This window comes from Sorex fumeus, unplaced genomic scaffold, assembly GCF_029834395.1.
Source record: "Sorex fumeus unplaced genomic scaffold, SorFum_2.1 ptg000086l, whole genome shotgun sequence".
NCBI lineage: Eukaryota > Metazoa > Chordata > Mammalia > Eulipotyphla > Soricidae > Sorex > Sorex fumeus.
In genome coordinates this window covers 31,939,510-31,960,819 of record NW_026606143.1, presented here as the reverse complement: position 1 = coordinate 31,960,819, position 21,310 = coordinate 31,939,510, and the positions used below count along the sequence as shown (strand labels likewise).

Sequence of the window (21,310 nt, the reverse complement as noted above, 5' to 3'; positions counted from 1 at the left end):
AGGGCAGACAACATTCCCTGAATCACCCTCCATGGGATCAGGGAAGTGACTCGCCACCACCTACAGACCAAGCCACGGCACTACCACTATCAATAAGACCAGAGAATGGTATTTCTACTAACCTTTAAATATTAGTCAATTTATTCCCTTTTAAATCTAAAAGTTAAAGTGAGGACACTGTTGCTGTTATTTGAACATCCAAGATTTTAACATTTTTGATTGACTTTTACATGAAACAAAAGTAAAAATAAAAATGAAAATAAGCATGGAAGTACAGGGGAGAAGAGAGCCAGGAATGAGACTGAGTGATGAAGGCACATGACTTGCATAAGTGAGGCTCTGGGTTCTATTCCCAGCACCACCTAAAAAAGAAATAAAATTAATAAAGGGGAGTGCATTGTTATCCAGCAAATAACTAGAAAATGCAACCAAAATTTAAGATGGACCAAACGATAAATGGACAGATATGTGATTATGAAAATAGAGTAAAACATTAATTGCAGATTCTAGGCAGTGGAAATACAGGTGTTCACAATACAATTCTTTCAGCTTTTGTGTTTGGACATTTTCAAAAAATATAATGTTAGGAAGAAACAGTGCTTAAGATATCTTCCTTAACCCTGATGCTTCAGATAAAGAACAAAGACAGCGGAGAGGGCTCAAGAGACAAAGTATCTGCCCTGCAAATGAAAAAAAAAATGCTCTGAGGAAGCGAACAAGGGACAGTCTCTGAATTCCACTTCACCGATAGATCGCTGGATACAAGAAATCTGGCAGCATCAAAACATGTATGAGGCCTTGGGTTCAATCAATTCCTGACACCATAGGAATAGGCCCAAGCGCTACTGGGTGTGGGTCCCTCTTCCCAAAGGATAAAGAACTAGTAAGAACAATATGACATAAGATATATAATAGGAGAAAGGGGTATAAAACTGCTAGCACATCACTATAGCAATTAAGTGTAAATATACACAGACAAACAACAAAGGCAACTATAATAAAATATTAGTAACATCGTCCCAGAGTAGTAGAATTTTGATTCTTCCCTCATTTGTGAATTAGCTGTAATGGAATTACATTTATCAATGCTTTCTGTGCACATATAGATCCATAAATATACGTACGTTTTAAATATTTTTGTAAGCATACAAACATAAGAGAAAAAATGGAGGCCACTGCTAAATCTAACTTTAAGAAAAGGGAAAAAAATTAAAAGGCTGGGTTTAACCTCCCTGCCCACTATATTCTAACAGAATTTGTTTCCTCGTTTCTGAATTAAATACAGATATGAATCAGTTTTGAACGTAAATGCACCACATCTGTGTGTCCCGTCACTTTTTTTAAAATTTTTTAATTTTTTATTTTTTTATTAGTGAAACACTATGAGGTACAGTTATAGACTTAAAAATTTTTGTGCTTGGGTTTCAGTTATACAATGATCAAGTACCCATCCCTCCACCAGTGCCCATCCTCCACCACCACGGATCCCAGCATCCCCCCCACCCCCCCATCCCCCCCATCCCACCCTGCCTCTGTGGCAGGGCATTCCCCCTTGTTCTCTCTCTCTTCTTTTGGGTACTGTGTTTTGCAAGAGAGGCATTGAGTGGCAATCATGTTTGGTCTATAGACTACTTTTAGGATGCTTCTCCCATCCTGGGAGGGTCCTCACAACACCCTTTATTTGGTGCTCTCTTCTCTATCTGAGCTTCCTTTTCACCTAGCACATGTGGCTGACCTTCAAGTCATGGAGCAAAATTCCTGGTACTAATTTCAGCCATTCCTGGGTGTTAGTCTCCCTTTTTGTTGCTTTATGTTCCCCAAATGAATGCAATCTTTCTGTGTCTATCCCGCTCTTCTGACTCATTTCACTTAACATGATACTTTCCATGTAGTACCACTTGTATGTAAATTTCATAACTTCATCTTTTCTAACAGGTACATAGTACTCCATTGTGTAAATGTACCAAAGAACAAAAGCAACCGGTGCTGGCACGGATGTGGCGAGAAAGGGACCCTCCTTCACTGCTGGTGGGAATGCCGGCTGGTCCAACCCTTTTGGAAAACAGTATGGACGATTCTCAAAAAATTAGAATTCGATCTCCCATTTGACCCAGCTATAGCACTCCTGGGAATATATCCCAGAGAGGCAGAAAGGTATAGTCGAAGTGACATCTGCAATTGTTTGTTCATTGCAGCACTCTTTACAATAGCCAGAATCTGGAAAAAACCTGAGTTCCTGTCACTTTTTAATTCCCACACTGGTAATCTATGAAGGTAATGAACAGTCTTAGCTGACACAGCCAACTCATTGTCTTACTAGTCTCAGATTCTGAACACAGGTAAAATTACAATGGAACAAAGCCAGCCAGCCTGCTTTAGGAGAATACAATCGACTAGGACAGTAGTCCTTCTTCTTTTCAATCATTAAGAGCTACCCCAAAGTCATAAGTAAGTCTTTTTCTACACTCCCATCGAATTTACTCAACTGAGGTTACTCTCCACAGCTTAATCCACAGAATTATGAGAGAGCAACAAGAATCATGTGAAATCACCTACCCCCCCCCTGCATCTCAAAGAGATTAGGGGGACTAGAAACCTCCCTGGTCTGCATCAAACAAGTCACTCTCTCAAGGCTTTCTCCCTATAAAACCACGGCTTGCTAAGGTGCTTCCAAGACAAAAATTCGCTTTCAAGCAAAAGGAGGGGGGAACATGCTCTGAAAAAGTCAACAAGGGACAGTCTCTGAATGCCACCCTACCGATCCCTGGATACAGGAAATCTGGCAGCATCAAACATGTAAATTCATGAGCATGAACAACCCCACAGAATGCTCTGTACTGAGGATGCACTGTAAGCTACAACGCGGAAACAAACACAAGAGACTCATCCTTCATTTACAAGGTTTGCTGAAAAAAAATTCACGCAATATTTCACCCCAGGATGGACCCTAAACAATCATTAATCCAGTTTAAAGGTTTTGAACAGACAAAATAAGCGCTCTGAACTAAAATGACAAAAAAAAATACCTGAGTGGCTCTAACACTTTCGTCATGTCGACCTTAATTGTAAATGATTTCTTCCTGAGGTGGACAGAGGATGATTTCTCATTGGCGGCACTTTTTTTCTCACTGAACTGCTTACTGGAGGAGCTGCCCTCCTTGCCTCCATCCCCGCCTTCCTTGGCGCCGTGCTCCTTCTTATCATGGCAGGGTTTCGCACCATTGTCACTTTTTTCCGGGAAAGAAGAGGTAGAGCTGTCTTTCTTAGGTGCTTTACCTGCCTCTTTGACTTGCTCACTATCAGTCTCTCTCCCTCTTGCAGGACTGAAGCCACTGGACTCTCTATTAGTGGGGCTTCTGGGAGAAGCGTGTTTTCGATCATCTGCCTTGGAGCACTTTTGAATTCTTCCATCAAAAGAGTCCTGGTCCCCCTCGGAAACCTTGTGCCGTTTGTGGTGAGAGTCAGAGGGTGTCTTCGTTGCTGAGCTGCTCTCCAGTGGCTCCCACTGCGAATAGCGGTGAATGTGCGGCCCCAGGTTCCACTGCACTCTCTTCTCTCGGTGTGGAGAATGCCCAGGCTTCCATTGCGAGGCTCGGGCAGACTCTCTGTTTTCATATCTCTCAGGGTACTTCGGTCTCTCTGGCACATGTTCGTATTTTCTAAAATCACGTTCCTGGGGATACCTGTGGTGACACAAAGCAGTTTACAGTTGCACTTGAGAAAGTGGGAGTTTTCAGGTGTGGGATGTTGGGCAGCATGGTTTGCAGTGCAGAATGCAAGCTAATCCATAATCTCTCGAGTCAACTTATAAAGGGACAAACTATTAATAGAGGTAAAGAGGAAAACGCCACCCTTTAAAAAATATTATAGTTACCATACATGTGGTACTACATGGAAAGTATCATGCTAAGCGAAATGAGTCAGAAAGAGAGGGACAGACATAGAAAAATTGCATTCATCTGGGGAACAGAAAGTAACAAAATAGGAGAATAGCACCCAAGATAGGAAATAACACCCAAGAATAGCAGAGTACCAGGTTTTAAGTATCAGGAGGTTTACTCCATGGCTTAGAGGCCAGCCGTACACACTGGGGGAAAAGGCAGCTCAGATAGAGAAGGGAGGACCAAATAAAGGGTGTTGGGAGGATCCTCCCAGGATGGGAGATACGTGCTGAGAGTAAGTACACTTTAGAACATGATTGCTACTCAATGCCTCTTTTGCAAACCACAGCACCCAAAAGGAGAGAGAGAACAAAGGGGAATGCCCTGCCACAGAGGCAGGGTGGGATGGGGGAACGGGGGGGGGGGGGGGGGGTGGAAGGGATACTGGGATCAGAGGTGGTGGAGAATGGGTACTGGTGGAGGGATGCGTATTCGATCATTGTATCATTGTATAACTGAAACCCAAGCACAAAAATTTGTAAATCTACAACTGCACCTCATGGTGTTTCACTAATAAAAATCTAAATTTAAAAAATATTATAGTGACCAAGATGATTTACCCTAAAAAGAAATGCTTCACTCCTAAGAATGGACTATATTTTCAAATAGTTTTATTTTAATTTTTTCTATTAAGGCACCTTAATTTACGAAGTAATTCAGAGTTGAGTTTCAGGTACACAATCTTCCAATACTTTATCTGGGCATTTGTTACTCCCCCATTCTGTCCCTTCATATCCTGCATATAGGTGTTCCAACACCCATTATCTTTTTTTTACTTTCTTTATTCCACACATCTTCTGTGAACTTAGCAATCTTTTTTTAAATTTATTTTTAATTTTATTGAATCGCCGTGAGAAAGTTACACGCTTTCACGTTTGGGTTACAATCACACAATGATCAAACACCCATCCCTCCACTAGTGCACACTCCCCACCACCAATATCCCCAGTATACTCCCCTTCCCCACCTTCCCCCTGCCTCCATGGCAGACAATATTCCCCATACTCTCTACTTTGGGGCATTATGGTTTGCAATACAGACACTGAGAGGCCATCATGTTTGGTCTATTATTTACTTTCAGCACACATCTCCCATCCTAGCTGATTCCTCCAGCCATTATTTTCTTAGTAATTCCTTCTCTAGTCCATCTGCCCTCTCCTCTCCGCTCATGAGGCAGGCTTCCAGCTATGGGGCAATCCTCCTGGCCCTTGTAGCTACTGTCCTTGAACACCCATTATGTTTTTTTAAAATTTTATTGAATCGCCATGAGATAGTTGCGAGCTTTCATGTTTTGTGATTGTAACCCATTTTATCTTTTTAAACAAAATTGCCTTTTGTCTAAAAGTGGTTATCTTCAAATATAAACGGGGATCCTGCTGACTGAGACCCCTCTCATAATCCAGAAGCTTCCCTGACTTTTTCCCCCTTTCCTTTCCCTTTTTATTGATAAAATCTCTTCTGGAAAAAAAAAATAATAGGTTTTTTTTAAACTTGAGGTTTATACCAAATTCCCCAGGTTTAGTATTTCCCCATACCGCTTCTGGTAAGTGCTCCTTTTCTCAGGAAAGTCTTCAAAGCCTCTTCTAAATGACTGAGAATATTTTTCATCTTGGATCCTCGGGTGCCTCGACTCTTCATCATGCCATTTTCTTTCAAATCTAGGAGAACTGGCCCTCTGAGGCGATTTTCTTCCTCCTTTGCCACTTCCTCTCATTCTGTGGTCACTGGGAATATGCCTTCCTGGCACGTTCTGCGAATAGCTGCTTCTCGGGTATTCTTTGTAAGATGTGCCTTCTGAGTACTTTGGCATGTACTGGGATCGTCTGTTACTGTCCCCTCTTACTGGCGAATACGCTCCGTAAGGCTTATAATCATAGACACTGTCGACACAGTCTCTCCTACCACTTGGAGAAGGCGACCTGCTTTCATATGACCGGTAAGGTATATTTCCACGAGGATTTCTTGATTTACTCTGCCCATATTTTTCATCATCCATTCTCCAAGCTACAGATCTTTTTGGTTCCTTCCTATATTCATCAGTATAATGTCCGTAAGGATATCTCTGCTTGTAGTGTTCAGAGTTTCTCGGTACAGGTGATATTGACCTGCAGAAACAATGAAAAGTTTAGTCTACTTCAAAATAAATTAATCTTGTTTTAACATGACCTACTTAAAATATTTATTCTCACTGCTTCCTCCTTTCAACTGAATTCCTCAATTTGCCCCATCTGCAGTCTCATCTGCTCATCTAGACTGTGATTATGTTCAGTAAGAATACTCTTGCCATCTGAATGAATAGACCCTGTGTAAGTATCTCAGCGGGCTGTGTACTCCCTTCCTAGGGGGGAAGGTTGGCTTTCCACAGCAGAATCTGTTCTACAGGATTGCTGATAGCAAAGTTCTGGAAAAAGGCCAGTCAGCAAAAGCTGACATCTGTTTCAATGGTCAGGTAAGAAACCAACAGAAGGAGGATTAGACACATACAAACACCTGTGTAGCAGAGCCTGGAAAACAGGACATAAGCTCTGAAGTTCAGTTAATTTTGAGAATTTATGATGTCACAATAATTCTGAATTCAGACCTAAGATTAACATCAGTTTCTACAATATACTGTCTAATCTACTAAGGCTGTAAGAAAAAGGAAAAAAAAATCTGCGCTTAAATGAGGCAAGGTAGGAGTGAGGTGAGGTCTTAAAACTTGAATCTCATGTTAGTTCCTCCGTCAAAATGACTTGCATATGGGGCCGGGGGTGTGGCTCAAGGAGTACAGCACACAATCTGCACACATGAGGCCCTGGGACCGGCTGCAAGCACTGCACGCCCCTCAACCCACACACTCCCCCAGCACACCATAGGGGTGGCCCCCACAACAAAAGAAGCAGAAAGAACAAACTACTAGCAGCTTAGTTGCTTTTCTTTCCCAGTTCTGCTCCCCGACTTGTCTGATGAAAGGTGCTGTTCGAAGAGAGCCTGTTAACTCGGTGCATGTGGTCTTTAGTGCAGTGCTAACGCTCTCCAGGAACTGTACATTCTGGGACTACTTTTGCCAACATGGAGGCGTTCGTTCCTGCTGAGGAGGAAGGCACCTTTATTCAGGGGAAAAAAACCAGCTGGTGTTGCACAGGCTTCAAGATAAAAGAGAGAGCTGCTATCTGGAAGACAATAAGGTGCAATCTTGCACTAGGAGGCTGTTCCCTCTAATCCCAGGACGTGTCCAATGTCTCAATATCCTCCCTGAGAGCTGGCAAAGGCTTCTAATCCACAAAGGAGATCCCCTCACTGCTGTTAATTACTCGCTCTTAATAAGCTGCTACAACGGACACAGGCTACGAGTAAAACCCTTTGTTTGCCATGACTGGTTCCCACCTATGAGCCAGGAACCATATTTATCTTTCTCACCGCACAAATGGGGATGCACGTGCTGCACCTGGCATTATCTTCCTCTGGAGTGCCCCAGCAAAGCCTGCTTGTGAGTGTGTTGCTTGGCGGAAGCGGAGAGCCTGACCTCCACCTGACTGCACCTCCGCACAGCCAGTGAGCACGGCCTCCAGGGCTTCCGACAGGCGAGCGGTCAGCTCTCCGAGCACCAAGGAGCAAAGCTGCTCCAGAGCAAACTCAATGCTGCCCCCCACCCCTTCCTTCAGCCCTTACCTCACAGTCAAGACTGCTCTGGCTGAATTGTGAAGAAGCCCTTTCTTCTGAGGAAGGCTGCTGGAATGGTTGTTTGAACTATTCCTTTTTTTTAAAGGGGTAAGAGACCCAAGACGTCTGTTGATGACCCTTCTAACACTCTCTGGGTCTCTTGGGCTCAGTAGCTTAAGCATTGACAGGCTTTTGTTCCAAAGCAAACAGCCTGCGAAGACGGAGCCAGGGCCTCTGGGTAGACGGATGGTTTGTTCACTGACTACAATGCAGGGAAAAAAATGTCTCCTCCGAGACAAAGCCCTGACTAGAGGTCGAGTCACCCTATTTCTCCCTGAAGCCTGCCCTCCAGGGACTCAGAGTGAGGGGAACACGGGGCATGGAGCTCAGGCTGCCCCCGTGCTGGGAGGAAGAGAGTCTTCTGGGTCTTTCCCAGAGTGCTCCGGTGAGGAAGACAGGCTAATTTTAACACCAGCCAAGTGTAGATACTTTTACATCTTTCACAGGTGTTGACGAACCCTGAGATGCAGGCCAAAAATCAGGTACTATGCTTGGCAGGGTCTTTTGTGCCCCTTGATCGGGTCCACCGCCAAAAAAATAAAAATCAAACAAGCTCTGGAATGCCCATCGCGTTAAAGCCACCCTATGCCCCTCTTTCTGAAGAGCTCCTCCATTTATATCTGGTCTTGGTGTTTACAAATTGAAAACTGCTGTTAACGAAATCAAAAACATGAATAAACACATTGACCCTCATGAATAAACACACTGGCTAAGTCATATTAACATGAAAAATCCTGGTCTGGGGGTCAGGGTACTCAGGGAAACAGCACTTGCTGCGTACGTGTGACACTTTGGCTTCGATTCCAGGCACCACAAAAGGAAACACTCTTGGTCAGTCTTTTGTGTGCGTAATGCTGCGCCTTTTCTAAGGCCCACACCACACTAATCACTCACAAGCTCTGAACCTTCGCTCCTGTCATCCCTCCTAACACGAATACCTTTGTTCCTTCCTGGAGAAGTCCTGCCCATCCTTAGGCAGCCAACTAAAATCTCATCCTTTCTTTGAAAACTTTCTTTCTATCCCCCAACCCCCTCCACAAATGCAGAATTATCCCCTTCCTGTGCATCCACAATAGGTTCCGGCAGTCAGCAGCACTGCACTGTTCCCGCGTTCATAGGTGACTTCAGTGTCAAGCTCAAGACCAGCCTACAGCGCCTGCTGAGGCCCGTGAAATGTCACACAGGCATCTTTAGTCCTGGAACCTATTCATAGTGGGTGTACAGGACACTAGCTGAAATGCTCCATCTAATAACACAGACCACTGACACTACCAACCAGGAAAGGGTAGAGCAAAACTACAAGTGAGTACTTCAGAACTGTTATTTCGTTATTATGAAGAAGCAAGAAAGGTCAAAGATATACCACAGGGGTTATTAGGGTGCCTGACTTGCACACAGCCAACCCCAGTTTGATCCCTGGTATTGCATATGGTTCCCCCATCGCTACTAGGAGTGACCCCAAACAAGCCAAAATAAAAAAGAACAGGGAACTCCCTGTACCTTATAACTCCTCAAATCTTCAGACATGAATAAAAAAATGAACACTTGAAGAATTCTAAACCATCTACTGATATGAAAAATGCAACGCTCTCAAAAATGCTGCTCGCTGTCCCCTGTAAAGGGCACGGCATTTCTTCTCAGTGTGGACTGATTCCATCTGCCTGCCGTAATTCAACCAAGCTTGCCCTCTATTGCTCTAAAGCACCCACCCAACTGTGAATAACCAGGTTCCCCCCCATTCGCGCTCAGCAAAACCAAGAGCTGCTCACCTGGGTGTCCATCTGGGGGATCGAGAGCGTGATCTCACCATCATCGAGTCCATGAGCCACTATCCACTTTCCCACTGCAAAGAAATACAGTATTACCAAGTGTGCACAAAGAAGCTCTCAGTACACCGAACGCAATCAGCACAGTCACGTGAGCCTTGTGGGCCTCCCTTTCCTTATCTGTAAAATGGAGACAACAGATTGCTGCAAGTGTGTGAGGATAAAATGAATCCAATCAGAAGTCAGCAAACTGTTCTCAGTCACGGCAGAATAGTAACTCTTTTAGACTCTGCAAACCGCTGACAATCTCTACAGCACTGTCACCATCTTTTTGGTGATTAGCTTGTTTTGCTTTTGGAGGCCATGCTTAAAGTTAGATGAGGGAGACAGCTCAAAGGCCCGGAGTAGGTGCCTGGCAAGTGGAGGTCCTTAATGTTACTGCCAGTACATTACGGTCCCCCCAAGCATCACCAAACCTGAGCATTACCAGGACTGGTCCTGGGGCTTCCTAAGCACCACGTGGGAGACTTCTCAAAAATAAAAACTTTAAAATAAATGCAAAAGCCTTTCCTTCTTATACAAAAATGGCTCTGTGGACCAAATGCACTGTGATTTAATGATTGCTAAGCTTAGTACTTGGTACCACTGCAACTGCTAAGTCAGTATTCCAAAAAGAAAAAGCAATTACCCAGACTTCCTCCCTATGAACAAAGCAACCTTCACCATGTATATAAACATTTCACAGGGACACAGTCAAAATGTTTGGGATATTTGATAATAGAGTCTGTTTTTACAATTCTTAAATAATATGAACAACAAAGCCTAATTATAGTAATTGCTTAACTTCTACCAAATATACCAAAAACTTAGGAAAGATTAGACATTTAATTTGCTGATTTTTTCCCTAAAACGAATAATGTGGAGGAAAATTTTACAAGTCCTGGATTTTTCTGGCTTGGGGAGATAGTAGAGGGGTTAGGTACACACCAAGCATACAAAAGACCCAGGCTTGATTTCCTGGCACTGCAAGGAGCGATAGCACAGCAGTAGGGCGTTTGCTTTGCACGCAGCTGGCCCAGCCAAGTCGGGTTCGATTCTTCCGCCCCTCTCGGAGAGCCCGGCAAGCTACTGAAAGTATCTCGCCCCCACAGCAAAGTCTGGCGAGCTACCTGTGACATATTCAATATGCCAAACACAGTAACCAGTCTCACGATGGAGACGTTACTGAGCCCACTCGAGCAAATCGATGACCAACGGGAGGATAGTGCTCCAGTGCCTGTCCGTAAGCACCATGACCCAGGTACTGCAGGCCCTGGGAAGCACTGTATTCTCGGCCTTTGCATTAAATCACTGAGAGAAGCCCCTGGAACTTCTTAGCATGGCTTGGGTGCCCTCCCCCCCACCCCCCGACATCTGGTTTATTAAATATTTGCTAGTCTTAAAAAAAACAGTTGTAGGAACTGATTTTTTGAAAATACATGATATGGGTATAATCTTCTATATTAGTTGTTATTTACACTAATACAGTCTGAGTTCTGATACTATAATTAAGTAGCTTGCAACTTACTGGCCCCAAATCCCTGATTTTCAAAATAATTGCACTGATCCCTGAGAATAACACATATCACAACCGTGCATGCAATGCGTGAGAACAGGATGAAGACGTTTATGTCTCATATATTATAACCCCCAGCACATTTCTAAGATACTGTGGTAGTTGTTAAAACAGAAATGGCTTATCACTATGTAGTTCTCCCATGGATGTTGCTATTAAAAGGGATGTCGCTGGGGCACAGGGACAGCTCCTGGGGGGCAGTGGTTGAAGAACACCTGCCTGGACCATGGGAAATCTTTGCTCGCCGGTACCACCACACGCAAGGAGCACAATCCTTGCAGCTCTTCTGTTCGAGTCTGGCAGCTCTGCAGTCTGTGGGCCCCCGTGTCACAAGTGATTTCCAGCCATACCTCAGTTGGGAGTGTGTGAGCGACACAGGCACAGAGGGGTGCAACCCCCAGCAAACACCACTAAAAGGTACGTGAACACTGTAGCCAGGCATATGCTCGCAGGCAAGCATGTGTGTGAGCACCGCTGCCGGCCCAGAAGGGGCAAGATGAGCACCGAAGCGCCAAATGGAACCCCCACCGAAGACTTGTGTAAGCACCACAATGAAAGGAGGGCACTTTGGCAAGCACCCTCGTGGAGTGAGTGAGCACCACAACCCACGGTGTGATGCCAGCGAGCACCACAGCCAGGCCTGTGCACAATCCTTGCCATCACAATAGGGCAGTAAGGGGAAAAAAAGGAGTTTAACAAATTTAGTAAAATGAAAATGATTTTAAAAGGTAGGCTTAGAACTTCACAGATAGGGGCTGGAGCGATAGTACAGCGGGTAGGGCGTTTGCCCTGCACGTGGCCAACCCGGGTTTGATCCCCAGCATCCCATATGGTCCCCTGAGCACCGCCAGGAGTAATTTCTGAGTGCAGAGCCAGGAATAACCCCTGAGCACCGCCAGGTGTGACCCAAAAAGCAAAAAAAAAAAAAAAACCTTCACAGATATTTGTTAGCTATTGACCTAATGAATTTCAGAAGGAAGCAAAAATGTATTATTCACCAGAGAAAGTGCATTCAATGCTATAGATTCATTCCAAAAAGAGGCCCTAGAAAGAATAACTCATATGTAATATGAAGCAATAATAATAAATGGGAAACTGCTTTTGTAGTAAATAAAAATATCCCAAAGCATGAATTCAACAAATCTCACTGAGTACCTTTTATTTTATAGACACTGTTCATGAGATACAGCAATAAAACAAAAATGAGCAAAAATTCCTACTCTCACGAGCAGGTAACTGACTACAGAGGGAGCTTATGACTTAATTAAAGAAACTTTGGGGAGTCGGAGCCATAGCCCAGAGGCTGAGGCACATGTCTTGCATATAGCTGACCCAGTTTACTCCCCAGCACCAGATGGTCCCCTTTAGTATCATCTGGAGAAGCCCTGGAGGTCCCCAAGTACCACTGCATGTGGCCCTGGAGGCCTCTAGCACTGCCAGAGTAGAACAGGTAATGCCTTGTGCAGTGGGTCCAAGCAGTAATGCATCCTCGGGCCTTTACACTTCTGAACCACTAGCTGGCTGAGAACTTTGGGTTAATACCTATCAAACTGAACAAATTTTAAAAACCAGAGTCAGGGATAGCCCCAAAGCACTGCTAGGTGTGGCCCCAACCTCTGCCCCAACCTCCAAGCATACAATTCAGGGGCCAGGGAGATGGCTCACAGAGCTGGAACATATGCATTGCAATCAGGAGCCCAGGGTTCAATCCCTAGCACGCATGGTCCCCTGAGCATCACTGAGAGTGACCTGCGAGCACCAAGCTAGAAATAGCCCCTGAGCACCACACAGTATGGCCCCCAAACCTGAAAATGTAGAAAATGAAGATTATTAAATATTTTAGTATATTCACAAAAATGACTATTAATGCAGTCATCACCACAATCTAATTTTGTATTATCACCTCTAAATGAACTTTATTATCACTTACTCCCCATCTCTGCTCTTCTTCAATTAGCCCCTTCAACCACTAACTACTTTCTGTTTTGATGGATTTACCTATACTAGAACTTTAGTACAAATGGAATGGAATCACACAATATGGGATCCTTTGTGACTGGCTTCTTTCCCTTAAAATGATCTTATGGTTCATCTCTGATTTAGTATATATAAGTACTTCACTCCTTTTCATGGCTGAGAAACTAGATGGCCATAACACAATTCTTTACGGACATTTGAGATGTTCCCAATTTTTGTATCTTATGAATGATGTTTTTAACTGAAACACTTTGAATTATAAGATAACAAATATACTCATGATTGAGATGCAGGCATAAAATGCTGCAACTCCTATGAATAATATTGTCAAAAAACATTTGGTACACTATTTCTACGTTGGCATATGTTTTCATTTCTCTTGTTCATATACCTATGAGTGAAACTTGTAGATTACATAGTAACTCTCTGTATATCGTTATAGCAGCCCCTAGCCCCTACTCAATGGTGAGGAGACAAAAAAAGAGGAAAATGCTGTTAGATTAGATCAGCATTAGATCAGCGGGTTGAGCCAACTACGCAAACCTACTAAACCATTGCTGAGTTGCATATTTTAAATCTTTAATTATATTCCAATAAAGCTGTTTTTTTAAAGGTAATCACGATCACGATCACAATCATCCTGTTGTTCATCGATTGACTCCAGCAGGCACCAGTAACGTCTCCTTTGTCCTAGCCCTGAGATTTTAAAAAGTGCCATATTCAAGGCTCTTTCAGGGTTATAAAGGTAATAACTTACTGAAACTGCTCAGTGCCCATTAGCTAGTAATGAAAAGTACCAGTTTGGAATCTTAATGGGTAAGAAAGAAGAGTTCATTTTAATCCTAGAGTATGAGCTGAGAATAACTGATTTTGTTGGGGGGGGCATACCTGATCGTGCTCAGGGCTTACTTTTGGACGTCTGTACTGGGGGTACCATGTGGTACTGGTGCTAGAAACCTGAGTCTTCTGCGTATGAGGCACAAGCTGAGTTCTCTGAGCTGAGAAAATATTTTACACTGAAGAACAAGAAAAAGGAGGAAGAAGCAAAGGAGATATGGAGCAGATTGGATGTGGCCCACAAAACTTAAAATATTTACTCTTTGATCCTTTATTAAAAAAGGTTTGTCAACCTCTGACTTAGACAAATTCAATTTGACTAACAAAGTTAATACAAAGAACCAGTTTTAGGAAAGAGTGAATGGACCACCAGCAAGGCGTGTGACAGGGAAGGAGTTTCAGTAAGAAGAGAGATTCACGTCCACTGCTGTTTTTGAGGGGACAGGCCCAGGGCCAGGAAACAGGGCCAATGAAGCCGCAGGCCCTGGAGCCTAGAGAGATGACTGGACAGCAGTGGGCACAGGCCGGGCCTCCTGACCACTCTTCCCCCGGCAACACAGCCCGACCCTCTTCACCAGCCAATCTCGCTGAATTCCCACCACTTTCTAGAACCACCTTCCTGGATGCCTATCACCCTCTCTCATCTTTTCTCAGTAAGAGACCTCCCAAGTGCTCAGGGTGTCTGGGCACCATGTTCTGTTCTTCTCAGCAACTGGGAGGACTTGGTACTGTTTGGGCCCTATAGTGCCAAGGTCTGGAGCCCCCCAGGGATTGCAATGGGGATGGACACATGCCTTAACCCCTGTACTATCTCTCCAGTCCTTCTGGCGCACCTTTTGTAACTAAATTCCTCAAAAAGAGTGTCAGTACTGGGGTAGAGGAATTGTACAGCTGGTAGAGCACTTTCCTTGCCCACAGCTGACCCAGCTTTGATCCTTGGCACCCCATATGGTCTCTCAGGCCCCACCAGGAGTGATCCCTGAGTACACAGCCAGGAATAATCCCTGAGCAAAATAGCAAAACCCAGATATGGCCAAAAATAGGGAAAAATAAAACAACAAAGACTGCCGGTATATTACAATCATTCTCTACAATTCTCCCATTGCTAGGTCCCTCACCAATCTGGCTTTCTAAATCAACCACTGCCCCAAACTGACCTGCCACAGTCACCAATGAAGTCCACGGTATTATATCTAAAGATGATTCTTCCTCCTTCCATCTAAACTACCATCAGCACTTGATGGACAATCACAACCTTCTTCCCAAGAAACACCTTCATCACTGAAATTTCAGAATTATGTATACAGATATATACTCTGCATACTTTCCTGTTTTCCTCCCACCTCTAACACTTCCTTCTGTCTCCTTTACTGCTTCTTTCCATCCCTCCCCACCACCACCCTGACCCATTTTAAAACAATTAACCCAGATATCCTCTAAATAGCGACTGCAGTTTGCTCTTCAAACATGTATCTTGCTTGCTTGCCTCTATGTCGCTGCTTGCTTTCTGCATCTGGCAAAGCCCAGGTTCTCTCTTGAACATGTATTTCCTCTCTTTCTCTACCCTCACATGTGACCAAGGAAGTTCCACGCAATAAAAACTACTTTGGGGCTGGAGCGATAGCACAGCAGGTACAGTGATTGCCTTGCACGCCACCGACCTGGGTTCGATTGCCAGTATCCTATCTGGGCCCCTGAGCCTGTGCATCACCGGGTGTGAACCAAAATTTAAAAAAAAACCTACTTTGCTTCACACACACACACACACACACACACACACACACACACACACGGCCTTAGTCTTTGAACTTCTCATTGTCTATATGGCTTTAAAGATACCCTAGAAAGTTCAAGCCCCACCAATTTTATCTCCACCTACCCTCTCCCTCACCTGTCATCTGCACGGCAGTCTTACAGATGTCAGAGTCCACTGCATGAATGCCGTTAGCATGTCCAAGAGCAAACTCCTGACCACCCTCCCAAACCTGTTTTAAAGGTTTTTTTTATCAAATCACTCTAAATTAGATCCTTACAAAGCTGTTCATAAATAGATTTCAATCATACAGTGTTCCAAGACCCATCGCTCCACCAGTGTACATTTCCCAACACCAGTTTCCCTCCCATCACAGCCTCCCTCCACCCTGCCCCTCTCTTCCCCTCCCTCCCTGTCTCTGTCTCTGTCTCTGTCTCTGTCTCTCTCTCTCTCTCTCTCTCTTCCCCCCCCCCCTTTTGTAGTTGACTCTATCTCGTAAATAGCAGCTCTGGCCTTCAGTTCTCAGTAGAGGAAAGATAAATGTCCAATAAACAGAAAAGACACTAAAGCCCGCTTAAGCAGAAAAAATATTAAACTAATGATACACTATTTTTATGCTCATACTATTTACAAAAAATTTTAAGTCTGATGATGCCCATGAACAGGACAATAGAAAGAACTTTCACAACTGAGCAAAATTCCTTCCTGGCCAAACCCATGAAACATAAGAGAAGTAGAAGTCTGTACTCCCATTAAATACTTCCAAAAGCTTTTAAGGATGTTTTTAAATCTGACTTTGTTATCAACAGTTTTATAAAACATGGTGCCTAAATTTTAAAATAAGTAGTTAATTTTAGTAGTTAATTTTAGGATAGTTAAAATATGCAAATTTCTTATAATATCGTAGTCATGGGCTAGAGCGATAGCACAGCGGTAGGGCGTTTGCCTTGTATGCAGCCAACATGGCCGACCCGAGTTCGATTCCTCCGTCCCTCTCAGAGAGCCCGGCAAGCTACCGAGAGTATCTCGCCCGCATGGCAGAGCCTGGTAAGCTCCCCGTGACGCATTCGATATGCCAGACACAGTAACAACAAAGTCTCCAATGAAGACGTTACTGGGCCCGCTCGAGCAAATCGATGAACAACGGGAGGGCCTTTACCTTTTACCTTTACCTATCATACTCATAGAAGACATAGGCAGAATACTTAAATAAAATTATTGTATATAGTGTCCATAGGGAAAATTACAACTAAATATGGGAAAGGAGAGGTGAAAAGGAATTAAGTAAAAAGTTCAAGGTTGTGTAGGCAATAGGTGTATCTAAGGCACAGTAAGGAGGAAGCAGATAAATCAGACATCAAAAAGTTAAATAATTCGGGGTTGGAGTGATAGCACAGCGGGTAGGGCATTTGCCTTGCACGCGGCTGACCTGGGTTCGATTCCCAGCATCCCATATGGTCCCCTGAGCACCACCAGGAGTAACTCCTGAGTGCAGAGCTAGGAGTAACCCCTGTGCATCGGCAGGTGTGACCCCAAAAAGCAAAAAAAAAAAGTTAAGTAACTCAACATACAGTGCTGGGTCAACTTAATACCCATGAGGAAAAGAATAAAGTGAGACACACAAGCCCCCACCTCCCACTACTTTATTTTTTTTTAACCTCCCACTGCTTTAGAGTATAAAATAACAACTCAAAATGGACCGAAGACCTAAAATGTCACTGTCCTCCCGTTGTTCATTGATTTTCTCGAGCGGGCCCAGTAACATCTCCATTGTGAGACTTGTTGTCACTGTGTTTGGCATGTCGAATACCTCACGGGGAGCTTGCCAGGCTTTGCCATGTGGACGAGATACTCTCAGCAGCTTGCCGGGCTCTCTAAGAGAGGCTGAGGACTCGAACTCAGGTCGGCCATATTGGCCGCTGGCAAGGCAACCGCCCTCCCTGCTGTGCTATCGCTCCAGCCCACCTAAGATGTAAAGACTGAAAATGTAAAACAGAGAAAAACATCAGAATAAATAAACTCTGTGATCTGGATCAAGCAGCAATTTATTAGACATGACATAAACACAGTCACTGCCACTGTCCTCCCATTGTTCATCCACTTGCTCGAGCGGGCCCAGTAACGTCTCCATTGTGAGACTTGTTACTGTGTTTGGCATATCGAATACACCACGGGTGCGAGATACTCTCGGTAGTTTGCCAGGCTCTCCGAGAGGGGCGGAGCAATCGAACCCGGGTCGGCCATGGTGGCCGCTGGCAAGGCAAACGCCCTCCCCACTGTGCTATCGCTCTAGCCCACCTAAAATGCAAAGACTGAAAATGTAAAACAGAGAAAAACATCAGAATAAATAATCTCTGTGATCTGGATCAAGCAGTGATTAGACATGACATAAACACAAGCAACAACCAAAAAAAAATTGAAAAACTGGGGACCATCAGAATGAAAAACATTTACACTATAAACAACGCCATTAACAAAGTAAAGACAACCTATGGAATAAGATGTTTTTCAAACCACATCTTATATGATAAGGCACTGTATATAGAACATACAAGATATTCTAAAGACAAACAACCCACTTAAAAATGGGAAAGGGAAAAACAAAAAACGGGCAAAGGGGTCTGGAGATAGCACAGAGGTTAGGGTGCCAAGGCTACAGCCATGAACTTGGTTCAAATCCCTGGCAACACACAAGGTCTCTGGAGCGCCACTAGGCATGGCCCCTGACTACAGAGCCAGGAGTGAGTCCCTCCTAAAATAGGCAACTGACAAATGCATAAAAGCACATCAAGACATATTCAACATCACTGATCATTAGGAAAATACAATCAAAATCAATGACATACTACTCACAGCAAGTAAAGTGGCTATAATCAAAGAGAGATGAATACTAAATACTTGAAAGAATATGAAGATAATGAAACCCTCATGCATTGTTGGTGAGGTACAAATGGTGCAGTTGCTCGTAATTCCTTTTTAAATTAAATATAGTTATCATATGGCAACTTTGCTCTAAAGCACATACCCTAGCAAACCTCAACCTTCCTAAAAATACTACCCAGTTTTATACCAAAGAGAACTAAATCTCATCCAAAAGAACAGGATGCATAACAAAATACTCACAATATCATAAAATATGATGATAGAGTTGAAAGCAAATATATATGTGCAAATAGCAACTTTGAAAAAACCTCACCCACCAATTAAAGTTTCAATTTGGGTCACAAAATTCAGATTTCACAAAAGATACAGTAAAGTGATTCTTTTTGTGTTCTGAAAGAAAATATTTTATTTTTTTCATTAAGACACCATGATATAAAAAGTTATTCCTAGTTGAGTTTTTGGGCATACAGTGTTCCAGTACAGATCCTACAGGAGTGATTCTTTTCTTCTAAAGGACTCCCAGGAGGCCATGTGGTACTTGGGATCAAATCCAGGGCCTTTTGGTTGCCAGGAAATTGCTCCAGCCCTTTGAACTATCTCTTCAGCCCCCAAAACAAAGTGATTCGGAATAGCTAAAATAAAAAGATAGTGAAGGTAAAACAGGCAAATGGAATAAAAAAAAAAAGAGTGCAGAGAGCAGAAACCCAGGCACAGCAGAAGTCAAATCTCAAAGCATATTAAAGACCTTTTTGTCTTTGAGTCACACCAGTAATGTTCAGGGGCTACTCCCAGCTTGGTGCTCAAGGGTCACTCCTGGTGGTATCTGGGGAACCATGATGCACCAGGGATCAAACCTGGGACTGCTGCCTGCAAAGCACAAACTAGCCTGTCAAGTAATCTCCATGGCCCCCCAAAAAAACTTTCGCTGCTTTATTTTCCTTTTTAGAAAAACCTTTATTAAATACTAAAAGTCACAATTTATATTGACTATAGAACACATAAAATAGAAAAAAATAACACCTTTCTGAGGAAAAAAAAAACTCCAAGAGATGCAAGGAAACATAGAAAGGCACCAATATTCCATTTTCAGTGTAAAATCAGGTAAGGTCAACAAAAATAAGGAGGGAAGAAAACAGCACAGTTGATAAGCCAAATTGGAAGGATCTATCTATCAAGCTCTAGCACCTCGTACTAGAAAATACATTCTTCTTAAAGAGTCTATGTCACTCACACTCACCCCCTCAAATCATGTACGAAGTCACTAACAATTTCCATAAAATAAACATATTCAAGTAATACTCTCTGATCATAATCCAATAAAAGTAAACTTTCCTAACCAAAAAAAAAAAAAAAGAAACAGAAAGGCCTTTGCTCCTACTAGCGTCAGAGCACTGGCTCAAAGGGCTCTGTATGCAGGAACCCTGGGTTTGAGCCCTCACACCACCTGGCTGAGCACTGCGAGTGGGCCTCTAAAATGAAAAAATAAATAAACCAGTGGACATTGAGAACATAACAACTCACCACAGGGAAAGGGTTGCAGGAGGAATCCAACGCACGATGGTAGATTTTTTTTTTAATATAACATAGTCAATTTCTACCAGTATTCGACGTTTATTTAATTTAGAAAACAACGCTAAGTGCCAGTGACTGCTAAGAGAGGGTGTACTAAGCAGGGGGAGAGCCACTTTCTTTCCCAGAGAAGTTCAGTCTTCAGTGAGCATGAAGTGCTACCAAGCCTCAGTACTTCTTCATGAAGAGTGCTGCCAACACCGTCACATTTCATCCTCACTAAAAGCCTTTGAGGACACTGGAACTGTCTTCATTTCACAGGTGAAGAAACCAAGCCTCAGAAAGGTGAGGTGGTCGACCCCAAGATGAAAGCCGAGTCCACGTTCTCAGATTCCACCAGCAACACAACCCCACCATGCAACAACTACCAACCTCCACCCCCTATCCCCCCCCCCAAAAAAAAAACTGTGCACAAGTGAGTAGCCAGAAGAATCAGTTCTTGGCATTCTACAAAGAGTTGACATCTTGCTCCACATCTAATATTGCCATCTCATTTCGGAAAACAGCTTTTTTTTTGGTGGGGGGGAGGAGTTGGCAGGGGCTGGGGTCACATCCAGCAATGCTCAGGGGTTCCTCCTGGCTCTGCTCCCAGGAATTACTCCCGGTGTGTTCAGGGAACCATATGGAATGCCAGGGACCAAAACTGGGTCGGCCCTCTGCAGGGCAAATGCCCTACCCTCTGTACTACTGCTCCAGCCCTGGAAAGCAGCTTTGGGGCCCTCTAGCTGCCTGGATATTCTGAACACTGGGCACAAAGGCGATGTTTGATCTACAATGATTCCAGAGACTTTAGTTTTATTTTAGTGGTGGCTACTCTCAGCACAGTGCTCAGGGGTGACTCCCAGAGGTGCTGGGAGGGGGGTGGGGGAGACTGACTCAGGTTTCCACATGCAAAGTTCCATTCCGTTGAGCCATCCCCCTTCCCATTATTTGGCTTTACAGACTCCTGTCAGCTTTATGTATGTGCCTTTAAATATGTGCTCCTTCAGCCATTTGTCCAGATTCACTCATTCACCTAATTTCTGAGACCATGCTGAGTATAATCTGGGGAAGGACTATGAAACTTGAAATTAAATGAATGAAAGTGTGGGAGTAAGGAGAGAGAGAACACAGGGGATTGCCCTGCCACAGAGACAGGGGGGATGGAGGGATGGGGGTGGGAGGGATATTATCCATGGTGGTGGAAAATGGGCACTGGTGGAGGAATGGGTATTTGATCATTGTATAATTGAAACCAAAGCACAAAAAATTATAAATTTACAACTGT

The 21,310-nt window shown here is 43.8% G+C and overlaps 1 protein-coding gene across 1 annotated transcript in view; it reads right to left on the bottom strand.

Annotated features, from left to right (window-relative positions):
• The window catches only part of BCLAF3 (BCLAF1 and THRAP3 family member 3), a 57,100-nt gene that overhangs the window by 32,290 nt on the left and 3,500 nt on the right, over positions 1 to 21,310 (bottom strand). The window contains exons 2-4 of the mRNA XM_056131072.1: positions 9,413 to 9,486; positions 5,477 to 6,046; positions 3,027 to 3,683 (exon numbers count right to left, since the gene is read on the bottom strand). Coding sequence (XP_055987047.1) covers positions 3,027 to 3,683; positions 5,477 to 6,046; positions 9,413 to 9,465 — 1,280 coding nt within the window. The 5' untranslated portion in view covers positions 9,466 to 9,486. The remainder of the gene's footprint in view (positions 1 to 3,026; positions 3,684 to 5,476; positions 6,047 to 9,412; positions 9,487 to 21,310) is intronic.